Source organism: Symphodus melops (genome assembly GCF_947650265.1).
Source record: "Symphodus melops genome assembly, chromosome: 1".
Classification (NCBI taxonomy): domain Eukaryota; kingdom Metazoa; phylum Chordata; class Actinopteri; order Labriformes; family Labridae; genus Symphodus; species Symphodus melops.
The window spans coordinates 1,410,763-1,426,219 of NC_136691.1; the positions used below are offsets into that span (position 1 = coordinate 1,410,763).

The 15,457-nt window shown below is 44.9% G+C and overlaps 2 protein-coding genes across 2 annotated transcripts in view; one reads left to right on the forward strand and one right to left on the reverse strand.

Moving 5' to 3' along the window:
• The window catches only part of LOC306824835 (homeobox protein Nkx-2.4-like), an 85,092-nt gene that overhangs the window by 64,139 nt on the left and 5,496 nt on the right, over positions 1-15,457 (reverse strand). The gene's annotated exons all lie outside the window — the stretch shown is intronic.
• On the forward strand, positions 3,737-5,746 carry LOC306833678 (tripartite motif-containing protein 16-like). Its single transcript, XM_079359112.1, has one exon. The coding sequence runs from the start codon at positions 3,886-3,888 to the stop codon at positions 5,551-5,553; it is 1,668 nt and encodes a 555-aa protein (XP_079215238.1). The 5' UTR covers positions 3,737-3,885; the 3' UTR covers positions 5,554-5,746.

The following is a 15,457-nucleotide window of genomic DNA, read 5'->3' on the forward strand; positions in this document are numbered from 1 at the left end:
ATATCATCCATTCCTTTGTTTGTGGTCTGTACAAGTCTGACATCACTTCTGCTCTCCTTGTGAGAGACTATGAAGAAGTGTTTCATTAACATCATATAAGGGGGTCACACACTGCACAACTGACTACATGAACTTCTGTATGGACGTTGTGTTTCCCGCGAAAACTGTGCGCTGCTTCCCGAACAACAAGCCCTGGATCACCAGCGATGTCAAGGAGATCCTTAACAGGAAGAAAAGGGCATTCAAGGAGGGAGACCAGGCAGAGCTCAAGCGTGTGCAGGGGGAACTCAAGGTCAGACTCCGAGAGGCAAAGGAGGAGTACAGAAGGAAGGTAGAACAGAAGCTGCAGCAGAACAACATGAGGGAGGTCTGGGAGGGCATGAAAATCATCACAGGCTGCAAGAAGAAAAACAACAATGCAGAAGACGGGGACCCTGAGAGAGCAAATCAGCTCAACTTGTTTTTTGACAGGTTTGACAGCCCCGTTGCTCCAGCTAGTGCCTGTTCCCCCAGCACCCCTCTACACGCCCCCTCCCTCCCTCTCACTCCCCCCAACACCTCCACGAGGACAAACACAATCTCCAGAGACAATCCATCCCCCCTCCCCCCCACCATCAGCAGAGACCAGGTGAGCAAGGAGCTGAAAATACTAGGTCAAGATTCACTCTATTGTCTTCAACACTTAATGCTAAGCTGCTCCTCAATAGTTGGGTACTTTAATGGCAATCACCCTAATCACTCCTGGTTTCACCTTATTGTTTTGGACACTTAATGCTAATCACTGCTCCTTTATGTTGCTGAGCACTTTAATGGCCCAGTCTGCATCCCTGCATTGACTGTTTAATGACTGTACTCACACCTCTGGCACTACCTCAAACACCTCTGTACATGCACATGTAACTAGTTTCAAGAAGGTCAGCACTTTGTTTCTAAGGTTCTTTAACTGTTTACAGGTCTCTTTTAACCAGCACACATGTTTTTCCTCTCCTTCGCAGGTTATGTACATTATGCTATATACGTTTTAAGTCTAATGCTAATGCTAACTGCACAGGTTTAACTTGTAATTATGTTTACTCTTAGTCACATAGGGGCTGCTAAATCTTGTTTGGGGGATTATTGTATACAGAGGGGAGGGGGGACAGCAGGTGTGTATTGTAACTAATGTCTTGTGTCCTGTCTGTCTGTATACTGCTACTGGATGCCTTGAATTTCCCTCGGGATCAATAAAGTATCTATCTATCTATCTATCTATCTATCTATCTATCTATCTATCTATCTATCTATCTATCTATCTATCTATCTATCTATCTATCTATCTATCTATCTATCTATCTATCTATCTATCTATCTATCTATCTATCTATCTATCTATCTATCTATCTATCTATCTATCTATCATCAGCTTAAAAAAGAACAGTCCACTGGTTTCTTGGAAAACCAAACAACAGCCAACAGTTGCATGATCTACCTGTGAGGCCGAATATATGGCATTAATTGCGACAATGCAGGAATGTTTACACTTAAAACAGCTGATGAAGTGTTTTGACGGTCAGGGTTACAAATGCTGTGTTTATGAAGACAATCAAGGAGCTATAGCTTTAGCCAAAAATCCAGTCCATAGACAACGCTGCAAGCATGTAGACATAAAATACCACTTTGTTAGGTCCTTAGTGAATGATGGTGAAATACACCTTAAGTACTGCCCAACCAATGATATGGTAGCAGATGTGTTAACGAAGCCTGCTACTAAGTTAAAGCTGGAAAGGTTTAAGATGTTTATGTTTGGAATATGAAGTGTCTGCATTTTTCTGTATGCATGTTAATAGGATGGAATTTGGGAAATGTGAGCAAGTGGGGGTGTTGAGATTTGTGTTCTCATTTCATTTTGTGTTGAGATTATGCCCTTGTCTGTATTTGTTTTTCTATTTTGATTTCCCATGTGTTGTCATGTGACCTAACCTGTGTAATTAGTGACCCTACAGGTGAACTTAATAAAAGCGCCTGTGCCCGCAATGCGGTTGTTCACACAAAGAGAAGTTCATGTACTGTGTGGTTGTGTCTTCGTTTAACGTTGCGTAAAAGTTGAGAATAATTTTTGCTCATAAATGCTTTTTAGTTTTGCTCATTTTAGTTTTTCCCAGTGTTGCTGACATATGGAAAAGAACAAATATTGATCTAATATTGGCTTTTCTGTACCAGAAGAAGAAGCTTTGGGAGCAGTGATAAAAGAAATCTTTAGATTTTTGACAGAGACTGGCCTTATCAAGAGAATGTAACGCCTATAATTCAAGAGGAGGAGGAGAAATGACTGTTTAAATCCAGCAGATGGCAGTAATGCAACATAAGGATGCCAACTGCTGTAATACTCCAAAGAATAAAAAGAATGACAGTTTTCTGATGCAAGCTGCCAATAAAATCCACAGAAGAAGAAGAAGAAGTATTCCTGGATGGGACAGATGGAACTTTCTCAGACTGAAAGTAGGAAGTGGAGTGGGACGGCTAATTCAAACAAGCAAATACATTTAAATAACTAGGATTTGTGTTGGACTCTTGATTACAGTTTTGGAATTTGGACTTAGCGGTTGACATCACCTGGTTTGTGACTGGATCAGAATGTCAACACAGGAAGACAATAATATGGAGTCAGGGAGCAAGACTTCAGTACCTAGTCAGAGAGGACAAGGTCGGGGTCAAACCAGGCGAGATGAAGATGTTTAATTCAGGAATCAAAACAATAAAAAGGAACTCAGGGGAGAAGATGTGAACACAATCTTCTTCAGTCAAAAGCTTAAAACTCTCTCTCCCTTTCACAGTCTGTCTGTGCTTCATACGCTGTAACCCTCCTCCACCCCCATCACCTCCATCCAGCTCAGCAGAGTCCAGATCCAGGCTGAAACCCACCAGGGTCTAGACTCCATAGGGGGGCATCCTGTCCTGCGTCAGCTTCATCACCCCTCAGAGCTCATTAAGTCGTCATGATGGAGTCTCGCCCCCAAAACACTTTGCACTTTTCATTCTATAATTGTCGCACTTTTCATTGTTAATACATGATTGTTCATTCTCAATGAAGTCTCTCCTGATTGAACTGCAGTTAGCAATGCATTGTGGGATGCTCACCTTGATGCAAATTAACAAAGGCCATAAACAGTATAATGATGTATTAGATGATGGATGGATGGATGGATTGCTTAAGTGAATGTAAGCACACTTTGGTGAACATGTGCAGAAGTACAGTTGTACATAGTATTGATATACATATCATATAATAAAGTGTCATAGTGAGAATAGACTAGTTAGCAGCAGAAACTATTGACTATAATGATGAATAGAAAAGACAGGAAGTGCCGAGGGAGGAGCTGCGGCTGCACGAGGTTTCCTCTTATTCAACTTTTGTTACAGATTCATTCAGTCGTCACAGTCTACAAGTTAGCTGCAGAGTCTGATCATGTGGTGCATTCAGGTACTGTGGGGATTCAGAGAAGAGGACTGTATTAAAATGATCCTCATTGAAGCAGACTGAACTTTAAGGACTGCAGAAGAGCTCATTTCAGAAACAAGAAAGCCTCCGATTCAAACAAGAATTCATCCCCAACAATCTGACATGAGAAGTGTTTTTAAAAGAGAAATGTAAACACGTCTCTCTCTCTCTCTCTCTCTTTCTCTCTCTCGATCAGCCCTCCCTCTTCTTCCTGCTCTCACACACAGCCTGCTGCACTTTGTCCTCATATCTCCTGGTTCCCTCCCCTTCTTATCTACTGTTTATAGTTGGGTGTAACAAGAGCTGCACAGTCACATGCACAGACACATGCTTTGTAGATTAGAGGTGAAACTTGTTCCAGTTATGAGGAAGTGAATCTCACACAGTCGTTGTTACAGAGAGCAGAAATGGCGCAGAAAGGAGTTCAGCTGGACCGGGAATCCTTCTCTTGTTCCATCTGTCTGGATCTCCTGAAGGATCCGAGGACTCTTAGCTGTGGACACAGTTACTGCATGAACTGTATTAAAGGCCACTGGGATGCAGAGGATTATAAGGCAGTCTATACCTGTCCTCAGTGCAGCGAGGACTTCATACCGAGGCCTGTCCTGAAGAAAAACACCATGTTGGCAGATTTAGTGGAGAAGCTGAAGAAGACTGGACTCCAAGCTGCTCCTGCTGATCACTGCTATGCTGGATCTGAAGACGTGGCCTGTGATGTCTGCACCGGGAGGAAACTGAAAGCCTGTAAGTCCTGTCTGCAGTGTCTGGCCTCTTACTGTCAGAATCACCTCCAGCCTCATCATGAAGCAGCTGTCTTTAAGAAACACAAGCTGGTGGAGCCGTCCAAGAAGCTCCAGGAGAACGTGTGCTCTCGTCATGATGAGGTGATGAAGATGTTCTGTCGTACTGATCAGCAGTCTATCTGTCTCATCTGTTTACTGGACGAACACAAAGGTCACGACACAGTCTCAGCTGCAGCAGAAAGGAGCGAGAAGCAGAGAGAGCTCGAGGTGAGTCGACTAAACACCCAGCAGAGAATCCAGGACGGAGAGAAAGATGTGAAGCTGCTCCAACAGCAGGTGGAGGCTATCAATGGCTCTGCTGATAAAACAGTGAGGAACAGTGAGAAGATGTTCACTGAGCTGATCCGTCTCATGGAGAAAAGACGCTCTGATGTGACGCAGCAGGTCAGATCCCAGCAGCAAACTGAAGTGAGTCGAGTCAGAGAGCGTCAGGAGAAGCTGGAGCAGGAGATCACTGAGCTGAAGAGGAAAGACGCTGAGATGGAGAAGCTGTCACACACACAGGACCACATCCAGTTTCTACAGGACTACCCCTCAGTGTCAGCACTCAGTGAATCTACACACTCATCCAGCATCCAGATCCGTCCTCTGAGGTACTTTGAGGACGTGACAGCAGCTGTGTCAGAAGTCAGAGATAAACTACAGGACGTCCTGACAGACAAATGGACAAACGTCTCACAGACACTGACTCAAGTGGATGTTTTACTGTCACATACAGGAAACATGACCAGAGCTGGGTTCTTAAAATATTCATGTGACATCACACTGAATCCAAACACAGCACACACATGGCTGTTATTATCTGATGGGAACAGAAAAGCAACATTAACAGATCAGACCCAGTCTTATTCAAGTCACCCAGACAGATTTACTGGTTGTTGTTTTCAGGTCCTGAGTAAAGAGAGTCTGACTGGACGTTGTTACTGGGAGGTGGAGTGGAGAGGAAGAGTTGATGTAGCAGTCACATACAAGAATATCAGCAGAACAGGGAGAGAGTGTGAATTTGGATTTAATGACAAATCTTGGAGGTTATTTTGTTACAACAACAGTTATAACTTTCATCACAACAAAGTCCACACTCCTCTCTCAGGTCCTCAGTCCTCCAGAGTAGGAGTGTACCTGGATCACAGAGCAGGTATTCTGTCCTTCTACAGCATCTCTGAAACCATGACTCTCCTCCACAGAGTCCAGACCACATTCACTCAGCCTCTACATGCTGGACTCAGGCTTTATAATGTTAAATCCTCTGCTGAGTTGTGTAAACTGAAATAGACAGAAGTCATTAAGGAGACAGATGTTTAACTTTCTGTGTTTGAAATCTTCAACTTGATTTTTATCCATGCTCGTTGCTGAGATCTGATGGTCGTCACCTGTCAATCAAACTTTATGGGCGGTACTTTGACCTCTTCTCGTCTGTTCTGTAAATGTTTGAGCGTCTTTAAGTGACGCTCCTTCCTGTGTCTGTTTAGCCGTGGACTCTTTCACTGCTCACCATGACTTTTGTTCACCTGAACTGACATTTCTCTGTGTGAAAATGATGATTTGTGTTCATACATTTATATGCTGTTGTTTCTGTTCTGATTCAGAGTCTGAAGAGAGAGAGAGAGAGAGAGAGAGAGAGAGAGAGAGAGAGTGAGAGAGAGAGAGAGAGAGAGAGAGAGAGAGAGAGAGAGAGAGAGAGAGAGAGACAGAGAGAGAGAGAGAGAGCAGCAAACTTTTCTTTCATGCTGATTTTCTCTTCTCACCACTTTGTACATTTGTATAAAATCTATCAAATCCCACTTAAAGAAAGGAGTTAGTCAGAATAAATGTTGGTGTTCATATTCAAAGTGATGTAAAAATGTCCTCTAAGGTGTTTTCAAAATGTAATCGTCCTGATGAAATCAATAAGGAGATAAATCCTGGTTTAGATTCTGATCAAACAAAGTGATTGTGTGGATGAAGTGAATGTGTTCATGAAATGATTGAAGGAGAGACATTGAACACACTTTACTGATTTGATGTGTGAACAACCTGAAGTTTGACATCCTGAATAAACTCACATGAACTCAACCTTTTCTTCTTTGTCTTCATTACAAACAAACAAAAAACCTTCTCCTGTTTGTACCAGCTGAGTTTCTGCATGTCTGCAATTCTGCATGAAGTTAAACAACTTATTCTGTTCTGTTGAAAGTCGTGTTATACTAAAATTCAGACTTTAATGTGTAACAAATGCATGTTACCTCCAGATCCATCCTTCCATTTTCTGCCGCTTATCCGGGGCCGGGTCGTGGGGGCAGCAGTCTAAGCAGAGACACCCAGACTTCCCTCACCCCAGACACCTCCTCCAGCTCTTCCGGTGGGACCCCGAGGCGTTCCCAAGCCAGCTGAGAGACATAGTCTCTCCAGCGTGTCCTGGGTCTACCCCGAGGCCTCCTCCCGGAGGGACATGCCCGGAACACCTCCCTAGGGAGGCGTCCAGGGGGCATGCGGACCAGATGCCCGAACCACCTCAACTGACTCCTCTCGATGTGAAGGAGTAACGGCTCTACTCCGAGCTCCTCCCTGGTAACCGAGCTCCTCACCCTATCTCTAAGGGTGCGCCCAGCCACCCTACGGAGGAAGCCCATTTCGGCCGCTTGTATGCGAGATCTCGTTCTTTCGGTCCTGACCCAAAGCTCATGACCATAGGTGAGGGTAGGAACGAAGATCGACCGGTAAATTGAGAGCCTTGCCTTTCGGCTTAGCTCGTTCTTCACCACGACCACCTCCAGATTGGATTACTGTAATTCTATTTGCATGCATATTAGATTTGAACTGGATCTATTATTGAATGATTAATTTTGTGGCTCTGATGTAAAATCTTAACAAATAACATCTGCTTTTGTTTTCAAATATTGCTCTTGCGCTCGGCTGCTAAGGCTTCTGGGTAATTGTGGCATGGTGTGTTTTAATAGACTGGTGTAGTTTTGAGTCCTAAAACCAGGACGTGAGTTAGCATTTTAGCATCATGGTTCTAACCTCTAAAAGTCAATGTGGATTTTGAATGGGTTTGTGTTTAGACTGAAATAAGGTCTGTGGTTAACACAAGCTAAAGAGATGTTGATGTTTTGTCAGATGAGATAAACTACGTGCGCTAAGACCCCACTAGTGAATTTTAAAGTTTTTATGCAAACTTTAAACGGCGGTTGCTAACGAGTAGCTAACTGAAACTACAGTAGTTGTCATGGAGACATTAAACGTCATCACGCCGGGAACTCTCTCTCTAATCCTCCTTACAGCCTCTAGTCATGTTTTTCACTGCTCTTGTAAATATTAGGTCAATAAACAACTTATTAAGCTAACGTTTAGCGAGCTTGTCAAATCCGATGATTAGATCGATGAAGCTTAACGGTCGTGACGTCATTATGACCCGACCGTGGTGTAGTTCGCTAGCGCATAACGTTAGCGTTTTACTTCTCTGGGCTGCATTAACTCTTCAAACTTCATATAAATGATGTTTATCTGTAAAGATTATCCCGCTGTACAAAACAGCATCAGAAACGTGTGTTTGACACAGAGCTTATTTTCTGCAATGATCCAAAATCTAATGCAAAAATCCCATAGGCGAATATTCGTCGTAACCACCGGCGCCATTTTTTCGGTTTGGCCTACAAAAATATGTCATGACTATACCAGTCTATAGAGAATAAATATTTGCCCCCCCCCCTTTAAATTTCGAGGTCACTAAAAGCTAAACTCTGAAAACATAAGCAAACTACTGTTTCACTGCCTGTATTATTGTGTTATCATGGGATAATCCGAGTGATTGTGCTCCGTATGGGTGAGATTATTCATGCTAAAGTCAGCCTGATCAGCAGAGGGCGCTCTAAGCTTCATACTAGACTGCGCATCAGTAGCTGACGCAGGTAGAGCAGAAGTCAGCACGTGATGAGTTCCAGTGTGCACGCGACGGAGAGAGCTCCTGATCTACCTGTATTGTTTCATATTTCTACAGGTAAGTAGATGGTAATTAACAGACTTAGACTGAACTTTATTGATCCTTTTGGGATGACTCCCTCAAGGAAATTTAGGTTCCAGCAGCAGATACAATAAAAATAAGAATGTAGCAGGTAACAAAAAGTAACAATGTAAAGAATAATATAGCATAAATAATAGAACACTCTTCCGTTGGAGAAAAAATACAAAAAATATGCATGGAAGAAGCAAAATATACAAAAAAAAGGCAGTGATTATTATTGCGATTATTGCACTTGGTTGAGATTATAATTGCACATACAAGTGAAAGTGTCCATGTGTCATTGCACAGTGAGGGTAGAAGGAAAGACGCTCCAACTCCTACCCCTCTGTCCCATGTGCTCTCGTCCTCCTCCTCCCAAGTGAGGAGTTGTAGAGCGTGATGGCCTGATGGACAAAGCAGTTCTTAAGTCTGTTGGTTCTGCACTTGGGAAGGAGCAGTCTCTCACTGAACCGGCTCCTCTGGTTACTGATGACGGTGTGCAGAGGGTGGCTGGCATTGTCCATAATATCCAGCAGTTTGTCCAGTGTCCTCTTCTCTGCCACCGTCACCAGAGAGTCCAGCTTCATGCCGACCACAGAGCCGGCCCGCCTGATCAGTTTGTCCATGTGTGCTGTTTAGATATGCTGCCCCCCCAGCATACCACGGTGTAAAAAAGCACGCTGGAAACCACGGACTGGTAAAACATCCCCAGCAACTTCCTGCAGATGTTAAAGGACCGCAGTCTCCTTAGGAAGTACATCCTGCTTTGTGTCTTCCCGTACAGGTGGTTGGTGTGTGTTGTCCAGTCCAGTTTATTGTCTAGACACAGCCCGAGGTATTTGTAGGAGTCCACAGCCTCCACTTCAGCTCCCTCTAACAGAACAGGTTGCATCCTCTGTCTGGACCTCCCAAAGTCAATGACCAGCTCCTTGGTCTTAGAGGTGTTGAGCTGTAGCTGGTTCGTGTGGCACCATGCAGCAAAGTCCCCCACCAGTGTCCGGTACTCCTCCTCCCTGCCATCCCTGATACACCCGACAATGGCTGTGTCGTCAGCGTACTTCTGTATGTGACACAGCTCAGAGTTGTAGCAGAAGTCCGAGGTGTACAGGGTGAAGAGAACAGGAGCCAGCACTGTGCCCTGGGGGGCTCCAGTGCTGCTGACCACAGTGTCAGACGTGATGTCCATCAGCCTGACGTACTGAGGCCTGCCCGTGAGGTAGTCAGAGATCCAGTTCACTAGGTGGGGGTCCACTCCCATCCCGCTCAGTTTGTCCCGGAGCAGGGGGGGCTGGATAGTGTTGAAAGCACTGGAGAAGTCCAAGAAGAGGATCCTCATAGTGCCGCTTCCCTTATCCAGATGGGAGTGGGCTCGATGTAGCAGGTACAGGATGGCATCCTCCACACCAACACCTGGATGGTAGACTCTGCAGCTAACTTGTAGACTGTGACGACTGAATGAATCTGTAACAAAAGTTGAATAAGAGGAAACCTTGTGCAGCCGCAGCTCCTCCCTCGGCACTTCCTGTCTTTTCTATTCATCATTATAGTCAATAGTTTCTCTGACTAGGTACTGAAGTCCTGCTCCCTGACTCCATATTATCGTCTTCCTGTGTTGACATTCTGATCCAGTCACAAACCAGGTGATGTAAACCGCTAAGTCCAAATTCCAAAACTGTAATCAAGAGTCCAACACAAATCCTAGTTATTTAAATGTATTTGCTTGTTTGAATTAGCCGTCCCACTCCACTTCCTACTTTCAGAATGAGAAAGTTCCATCTGTCCCATCCAGGAATACTTCTTCTTCTTCTTCTGTGGATTTTATTGGCAGCTTGCATCAGAAAACTGTCATTCTTTTTATTCTTTGGAGTATTACAGCAGTTGGCATCCTTATGTTGCATTACTGCCATCTGCTGGATTTAAACGGTCATTTCTCCTCCTCCTCTTGAATTATAGGCGTTACATTCTCTTGATAAGGCCAGTCTCTGTCAAAAATCTAAAGATTGCTTTAACTGCTCCCAAAGCTTCTTCTTCTAGTACAGAAAAGCCAATATTAGATCAATATTTGTTCTTCTCCATATGCGAGCAACACAGTGAAAAACTAAAATGAGCAAAACTAAAAAGCATTTATGAGCAAAAATTATATGAAAGCAAAGCAAAATGTCTTTTACAAATAAATATACAATTGCATACCGTGTGCCCCTGTTAGCAGAACAACGTTAAACGAAGACACAACCACACAGTACATGAACTTCTCTTTGTGTGAACAACCGCATTGCGGGCACAGGTGCTTTTATTAAGTTAACCTGTAGGGTCACTAATTACACAGGTTAGGTCACATGACAACACATGGGAAATCAAAATAGAAAAACAAATACAGACAGAAGCATAATCTCAACACAAAATGAAATTAGAGCACAAATCTCAACACCCCCACTTGCTCACATTTCCCAAATTCCATCCTATGAACATGCATACAGAAAAATGCAGACACTTCATATTCCAAACATAAACATCTTAAACCTTTCCAGCTTTAACTTAGTAGCAGGCTTCGTTAACACATCTGCAACCATATCATTGGTTGGGCAGTACTTAAGGTGTTTTTCACCATCATTCACTAAGGACCTAACAAAGTGGTATTTTATGTCGACATGCTTGCAGCGTTGTCTATGGACTGGAAGCTATAGCTCCTTGATTGTCTTCATAGACACAGCATTTGTGACCTTGACCGTCAAAACACTTCATCAGCTGTTTTAAGTGTAAACATTCCTGCATTGTCGCAGCTAATGCCATATATTCGGCCTCACAGGTAGATCATGCAACTGCTGGCTGTTGTTTGGTTTTCCAAGAAACCAGTGGACTGTTCTTTTTTAAGCTGATAGATAGATAGATAGATAGATAGATAGATAGATAGATAGATAGATAGATAGATAGATAGATAGATAGATAGATAGATAGATAGATAGATAGATAGATAGATAGATAGATAGATAGATAGATAGATAGATAGATAGATAGATAGATAGATAGATAGATATTGATTGATTGATTGATTGATTGATTGATTGATTGATTGATTGATACTTTATTGATCCCGAGGGAAATTCAGAGCATCCAGTAGCAGTATACAGACAGGCAGGACACAAGACATTGGTTACAATACAAGACATTGGTTACAATACACACCCGCTGTCCCCCCTCCCCTCTCTATATACAATAATCCCCAAAACAAGATTCAGCAGCCCCGATGTGACTAAGAGTAAAGGTTAAACCTGTGCAGTTGGCATTAGCATTAGACTTAAAATTTATATAGCATAATGTACCTAAACTGTGAAGGAGAGAGAAGCATGTGTGCTGTTTAAAAGAAACCTGTAGACAAGTTAAAGGGCCTTGGAAACAAAGGCTGACCTTCTAGAAACTAGTTCCATGTGCATGTACAGAGGTGTTTGAGCTTATGCCCGAGGTGTGAGTACAGTCGTTAAACAGTCGTTAAACAGTCAATGCAGGAGTAGTGAGCAGTGATTAGCATTAAGTGTCCAAAACAATAAGGTGAAACCAGGGGTGATTAGGGTGATTGCCATTTAAGTACCCAACTATTGAGGAGCAGATTAGCATTAAGTGTTGAAGACAATAGAGTGAAACTTTGACTAGTTAGGGTGATCATGTCAACCATTACAGATGTAGCATAACACAACAGTAGGATGAAACCAGACATGATTAGGGTGATTATCATTAAAGTGACCAGTGCTCAGTAAGGTGACTATCAATATGCATTTAAAGTGTCCAACTGGAGGCTGACTCTGAGGTCAGCAGTGCAGATGAGGAGTGAGAAAAAAAGTGAAAAAAGAGTCCAGGGTTCACTCTGTGCTTCTTCCCTGCCGTGACAGTGAAGTGTTATACAGTCTTATGGCCTATAGGGGGACAAAAGAGTTCTTGAGTCTGTCCGTGGAGCACGACTGTGACAGCAGTCTGTCACTGAACATGCTCCTCTGCCCGGTGAAGGTGCTGTGCAGAGGGTGGTGTGTGTTGTCCATGATGGAGAGCTTTTGTCCAGAGACCTCCTCTCTACCACTGTCACCAGTGAGTCCAGCTCTGTACCCCACCACAGAGCCGGCCCTCCTCACCAGTCTGTCCAGGCGTGCTGCGTCCCTCTTCATGCAGCTTCCTCCCCCAGCATACCACGGCGTAGAAGAGGACGCTGGACACCACAGACTGGTAGAACATCTGCAGCAGCTTTTTGCAGATGTTGAAGGACCCCAGCCTTCTCAGGAAGTACAGACAACTCTGTCCCTTCCTGCAGGTAGTGTCCATGTTAGGCGACCAGTCCAGCTTGTCATCCAGCTGCAGCCCCAGATACCCGTAGGTCCTGTACCACCTCCACGTCGACCCCCCCCGATGGAAACCGGTTCTAGATGTGGTTTGTTCCTTCGGAAGTCCACCACCATCTCCTTGGTCTTGGAGGTGTTTAGCTGCAAATGGTTGTCACTGCACCACGTCACAAAGTCCTCGATCAGGCTCCTGTACTCCTCCTCCTGTCCATCCCTGACACAAGCAACTATCGCAGTGTCGTCCGAGTATTTCTGCATGTGGCAGAGCTCAGAGTTATACTGGAAGTCCGAGGTGTACAGGGTGAACAGGACGGGGGAGAGCACGGTCCCCTGTGGTGCTCCGGTGCTGCTGACCACAGTGTCAGATGTGCAGTCCTTCAGTCTGACGTACTGTGGTCTCTCTGTGAGGTAGTCCATGATCCACCTCACCAGGTGCTAGTCCACCCTCATCTCGGTCAGCTTGTCTCTCAGTAGGAGGGGGATAGGTGGTGAAAGGCGCTTGAGAAATCAAAGAACATGATTCTCATCACGCTGCTCCCTTTGTCCAGATGAGAGTAAGCCCTGTGTAGAAGACAGAGGATGGCATCGTCCACGCCCACCTTTGCCTGGTATGCAAACTGCAGGGGATCCTGTGCGTGTTGGACCTGGGGTCTGAGGTGTTGGAGCAGCAGCCATTCAAAGGTCCTCATAACGTGGGATGTCAGAGCGATTGGTCTGAAGTCGCCTGGCTCACTGGGGTTTTCTTCTTGGGGACAGGGGTGAGGCACAAGGTCTTCCAGAGCACAGGAACCTTCCAGAGCCGCAGGCTCATGTTGAAGATGTGCTGAAGTGGCTCCCCCAGCTCAGCAGAGCAGGCCTTTAGCATCCTGGGACACACCTTGTCTGGGCCTGCTGCCTTCCTGGGGCGGAGTCTCTTCAGCTCCTTTCTAACCTGGTCTCTGGTGATGGTGGGGGGGAGGGGGGATGGACTGTCCCCCCTCCCCTGATTGTCACTTTCAGAAACAAGAAAGCCTCCGATTCAAACAAGAATTCATCCCCAACAATCTGACATGAGAAGTGTTTTTAAAGAGCAATGTAAACAAGTCTCTCTCTCTCTCTCTCTCTCTCTGTCTCTCTCTCTCTCTCTCTCTCTCTCTCTCTCTCTCGATCAGCCCTCCCTCTTCTTCCTGCTCTCACACACAGCCTGCTGCACTCTGTCCTCAGATTTCCTGGTTCCCTCCCATTCAGATCTACAGTTTAGAGTTGGGTGTAACCAACAAGAGCTGCACAGTCACATGCACAGACATGCTTAGTGGATAACAGGTGAAACTTGTTTCATCTATGGGAACTGAATCTCACACAGTCGTTGTTACAGAGAGCAGAAATGGCGCAGAAAGGAATTCAGCTGGACCGAGAATCCATCTCTTGTTCCATCTGTCTGGATCTCCTGAAGGATCCGAGGACTCTTAGCTGTGGACACAGCTACTGCAAGAACTGTATTAAAGGCCACTGGAATACACAGGATTATAGGGCAGTCTATACCTGTCCTCAGTGCAGAGAGGAATTCATACCGAGGCCTGTCCTGAAGAAAAACACCATGTTGGCAGATTTAGTGAAGAAGCTGAAGAAGACTGGACTCCAAGCTGCTCCTGCTGATCACTGCTATGCTGGATCTGAAGACGTGGCCTGTGATGTCTGCACCGGGAGGAAACTGAAAGCCTGTAAGTCCTGTCTGCAGTGTCTGGCCTCTTACTGTCAGAATCACCTCCAGCCTCATTTTGAAGCAGCTGTCTTTAAGAAACACAAGCTGGTGGAGCCGTCCAAGAAGCTCCAGGAGAACGTGTGCTCTCGTCATGAGGAGGTGCTGAAGATGTTCTGTCGTACTGATCAGCATCTATCTGTCTCAACTGTTTAATGGACAACCACAAAGGTCACGACACAGTCTCAGCTGCAGCAGAAAGGAGCGAGAAGCAGAGAGAGCTCGAGGTGAGTCGACTAAACACCCAGCAGAGAATCCAGGACGGAGAGAAAGATGTGAAGCTGCTCCAACAGCAGGTGGTGGCTATCAATGGCTCTGCTGATAAAACAGTGAGGAACAGTCAGAAGATGTTCACTGAGCTGATCCGTCTCATGAAGAAAAGACGCTCTGATGTGAAGCAGCAGGTCAGATCCCAGCAGCAAACTGAAGTGAGTCGAGTCAGAGAGCGTCAGGAGAAGCTGGAGCAGGAGATCACTGAGCTGAAGAGGAAAGACGCTGAGATGGAGAAGCTGTCACTCACACAGGACCACATCCAGTTTCTACAGGACTACCCCTCAGTGTCAGCACTCAGTGAATCTACACACTCATCCAGCATCAAGATCCGTCCTCTGAGGTACTTTGAGGACGTGACAGCAGCTGTGTCAGAAGTCAGAGATAAACTACAGGACGTCCTGACAGACAAATGGACAAACGTCTCACAGACACTGACTGAAGTGGATGTTTTACTGTCAGAACCAGAACCAGAACCAGAGCCAAGACCAGAGCTGAGTTCTTAAAATATTCATGTGACATCACACTGGATCCAAACACAGCACACACAAAGCTGTTATTATCTGATGGGAACAGAAAAGTAACATTAACAGATCAGACCCAGTCTTATTCTAGACACCCAGACAGATTCACTAGATGTCTTCAGGTCCTGAGTAAAGAGAGTCTGACTGGACGTTGTTACTGGAGGTGGAGTGGAGAGGAGGAGGAGTTTATGTAGCAGTCACATACAAGAATATCAGCAGAGCAGGAGATGAGTGTGTGTTTGGATTTAATGACAAATCTTGGATGTTATTTTGTACATCTTACGTTATAACTTTTATCACAACAAAGTCCAGACTCGTATCTCAGATCCTCGGTCCTACA

What these genes read in the sequence shown, in the direction of transcription:
- LOC306833678 (XM_079359112.1), top strand. Translation starts at nt 3,886, where the DNA reads ATGGCGCAGAAAGGAGTTCAGCTGGACCGGGAATCCTTCTCTTGTTCC.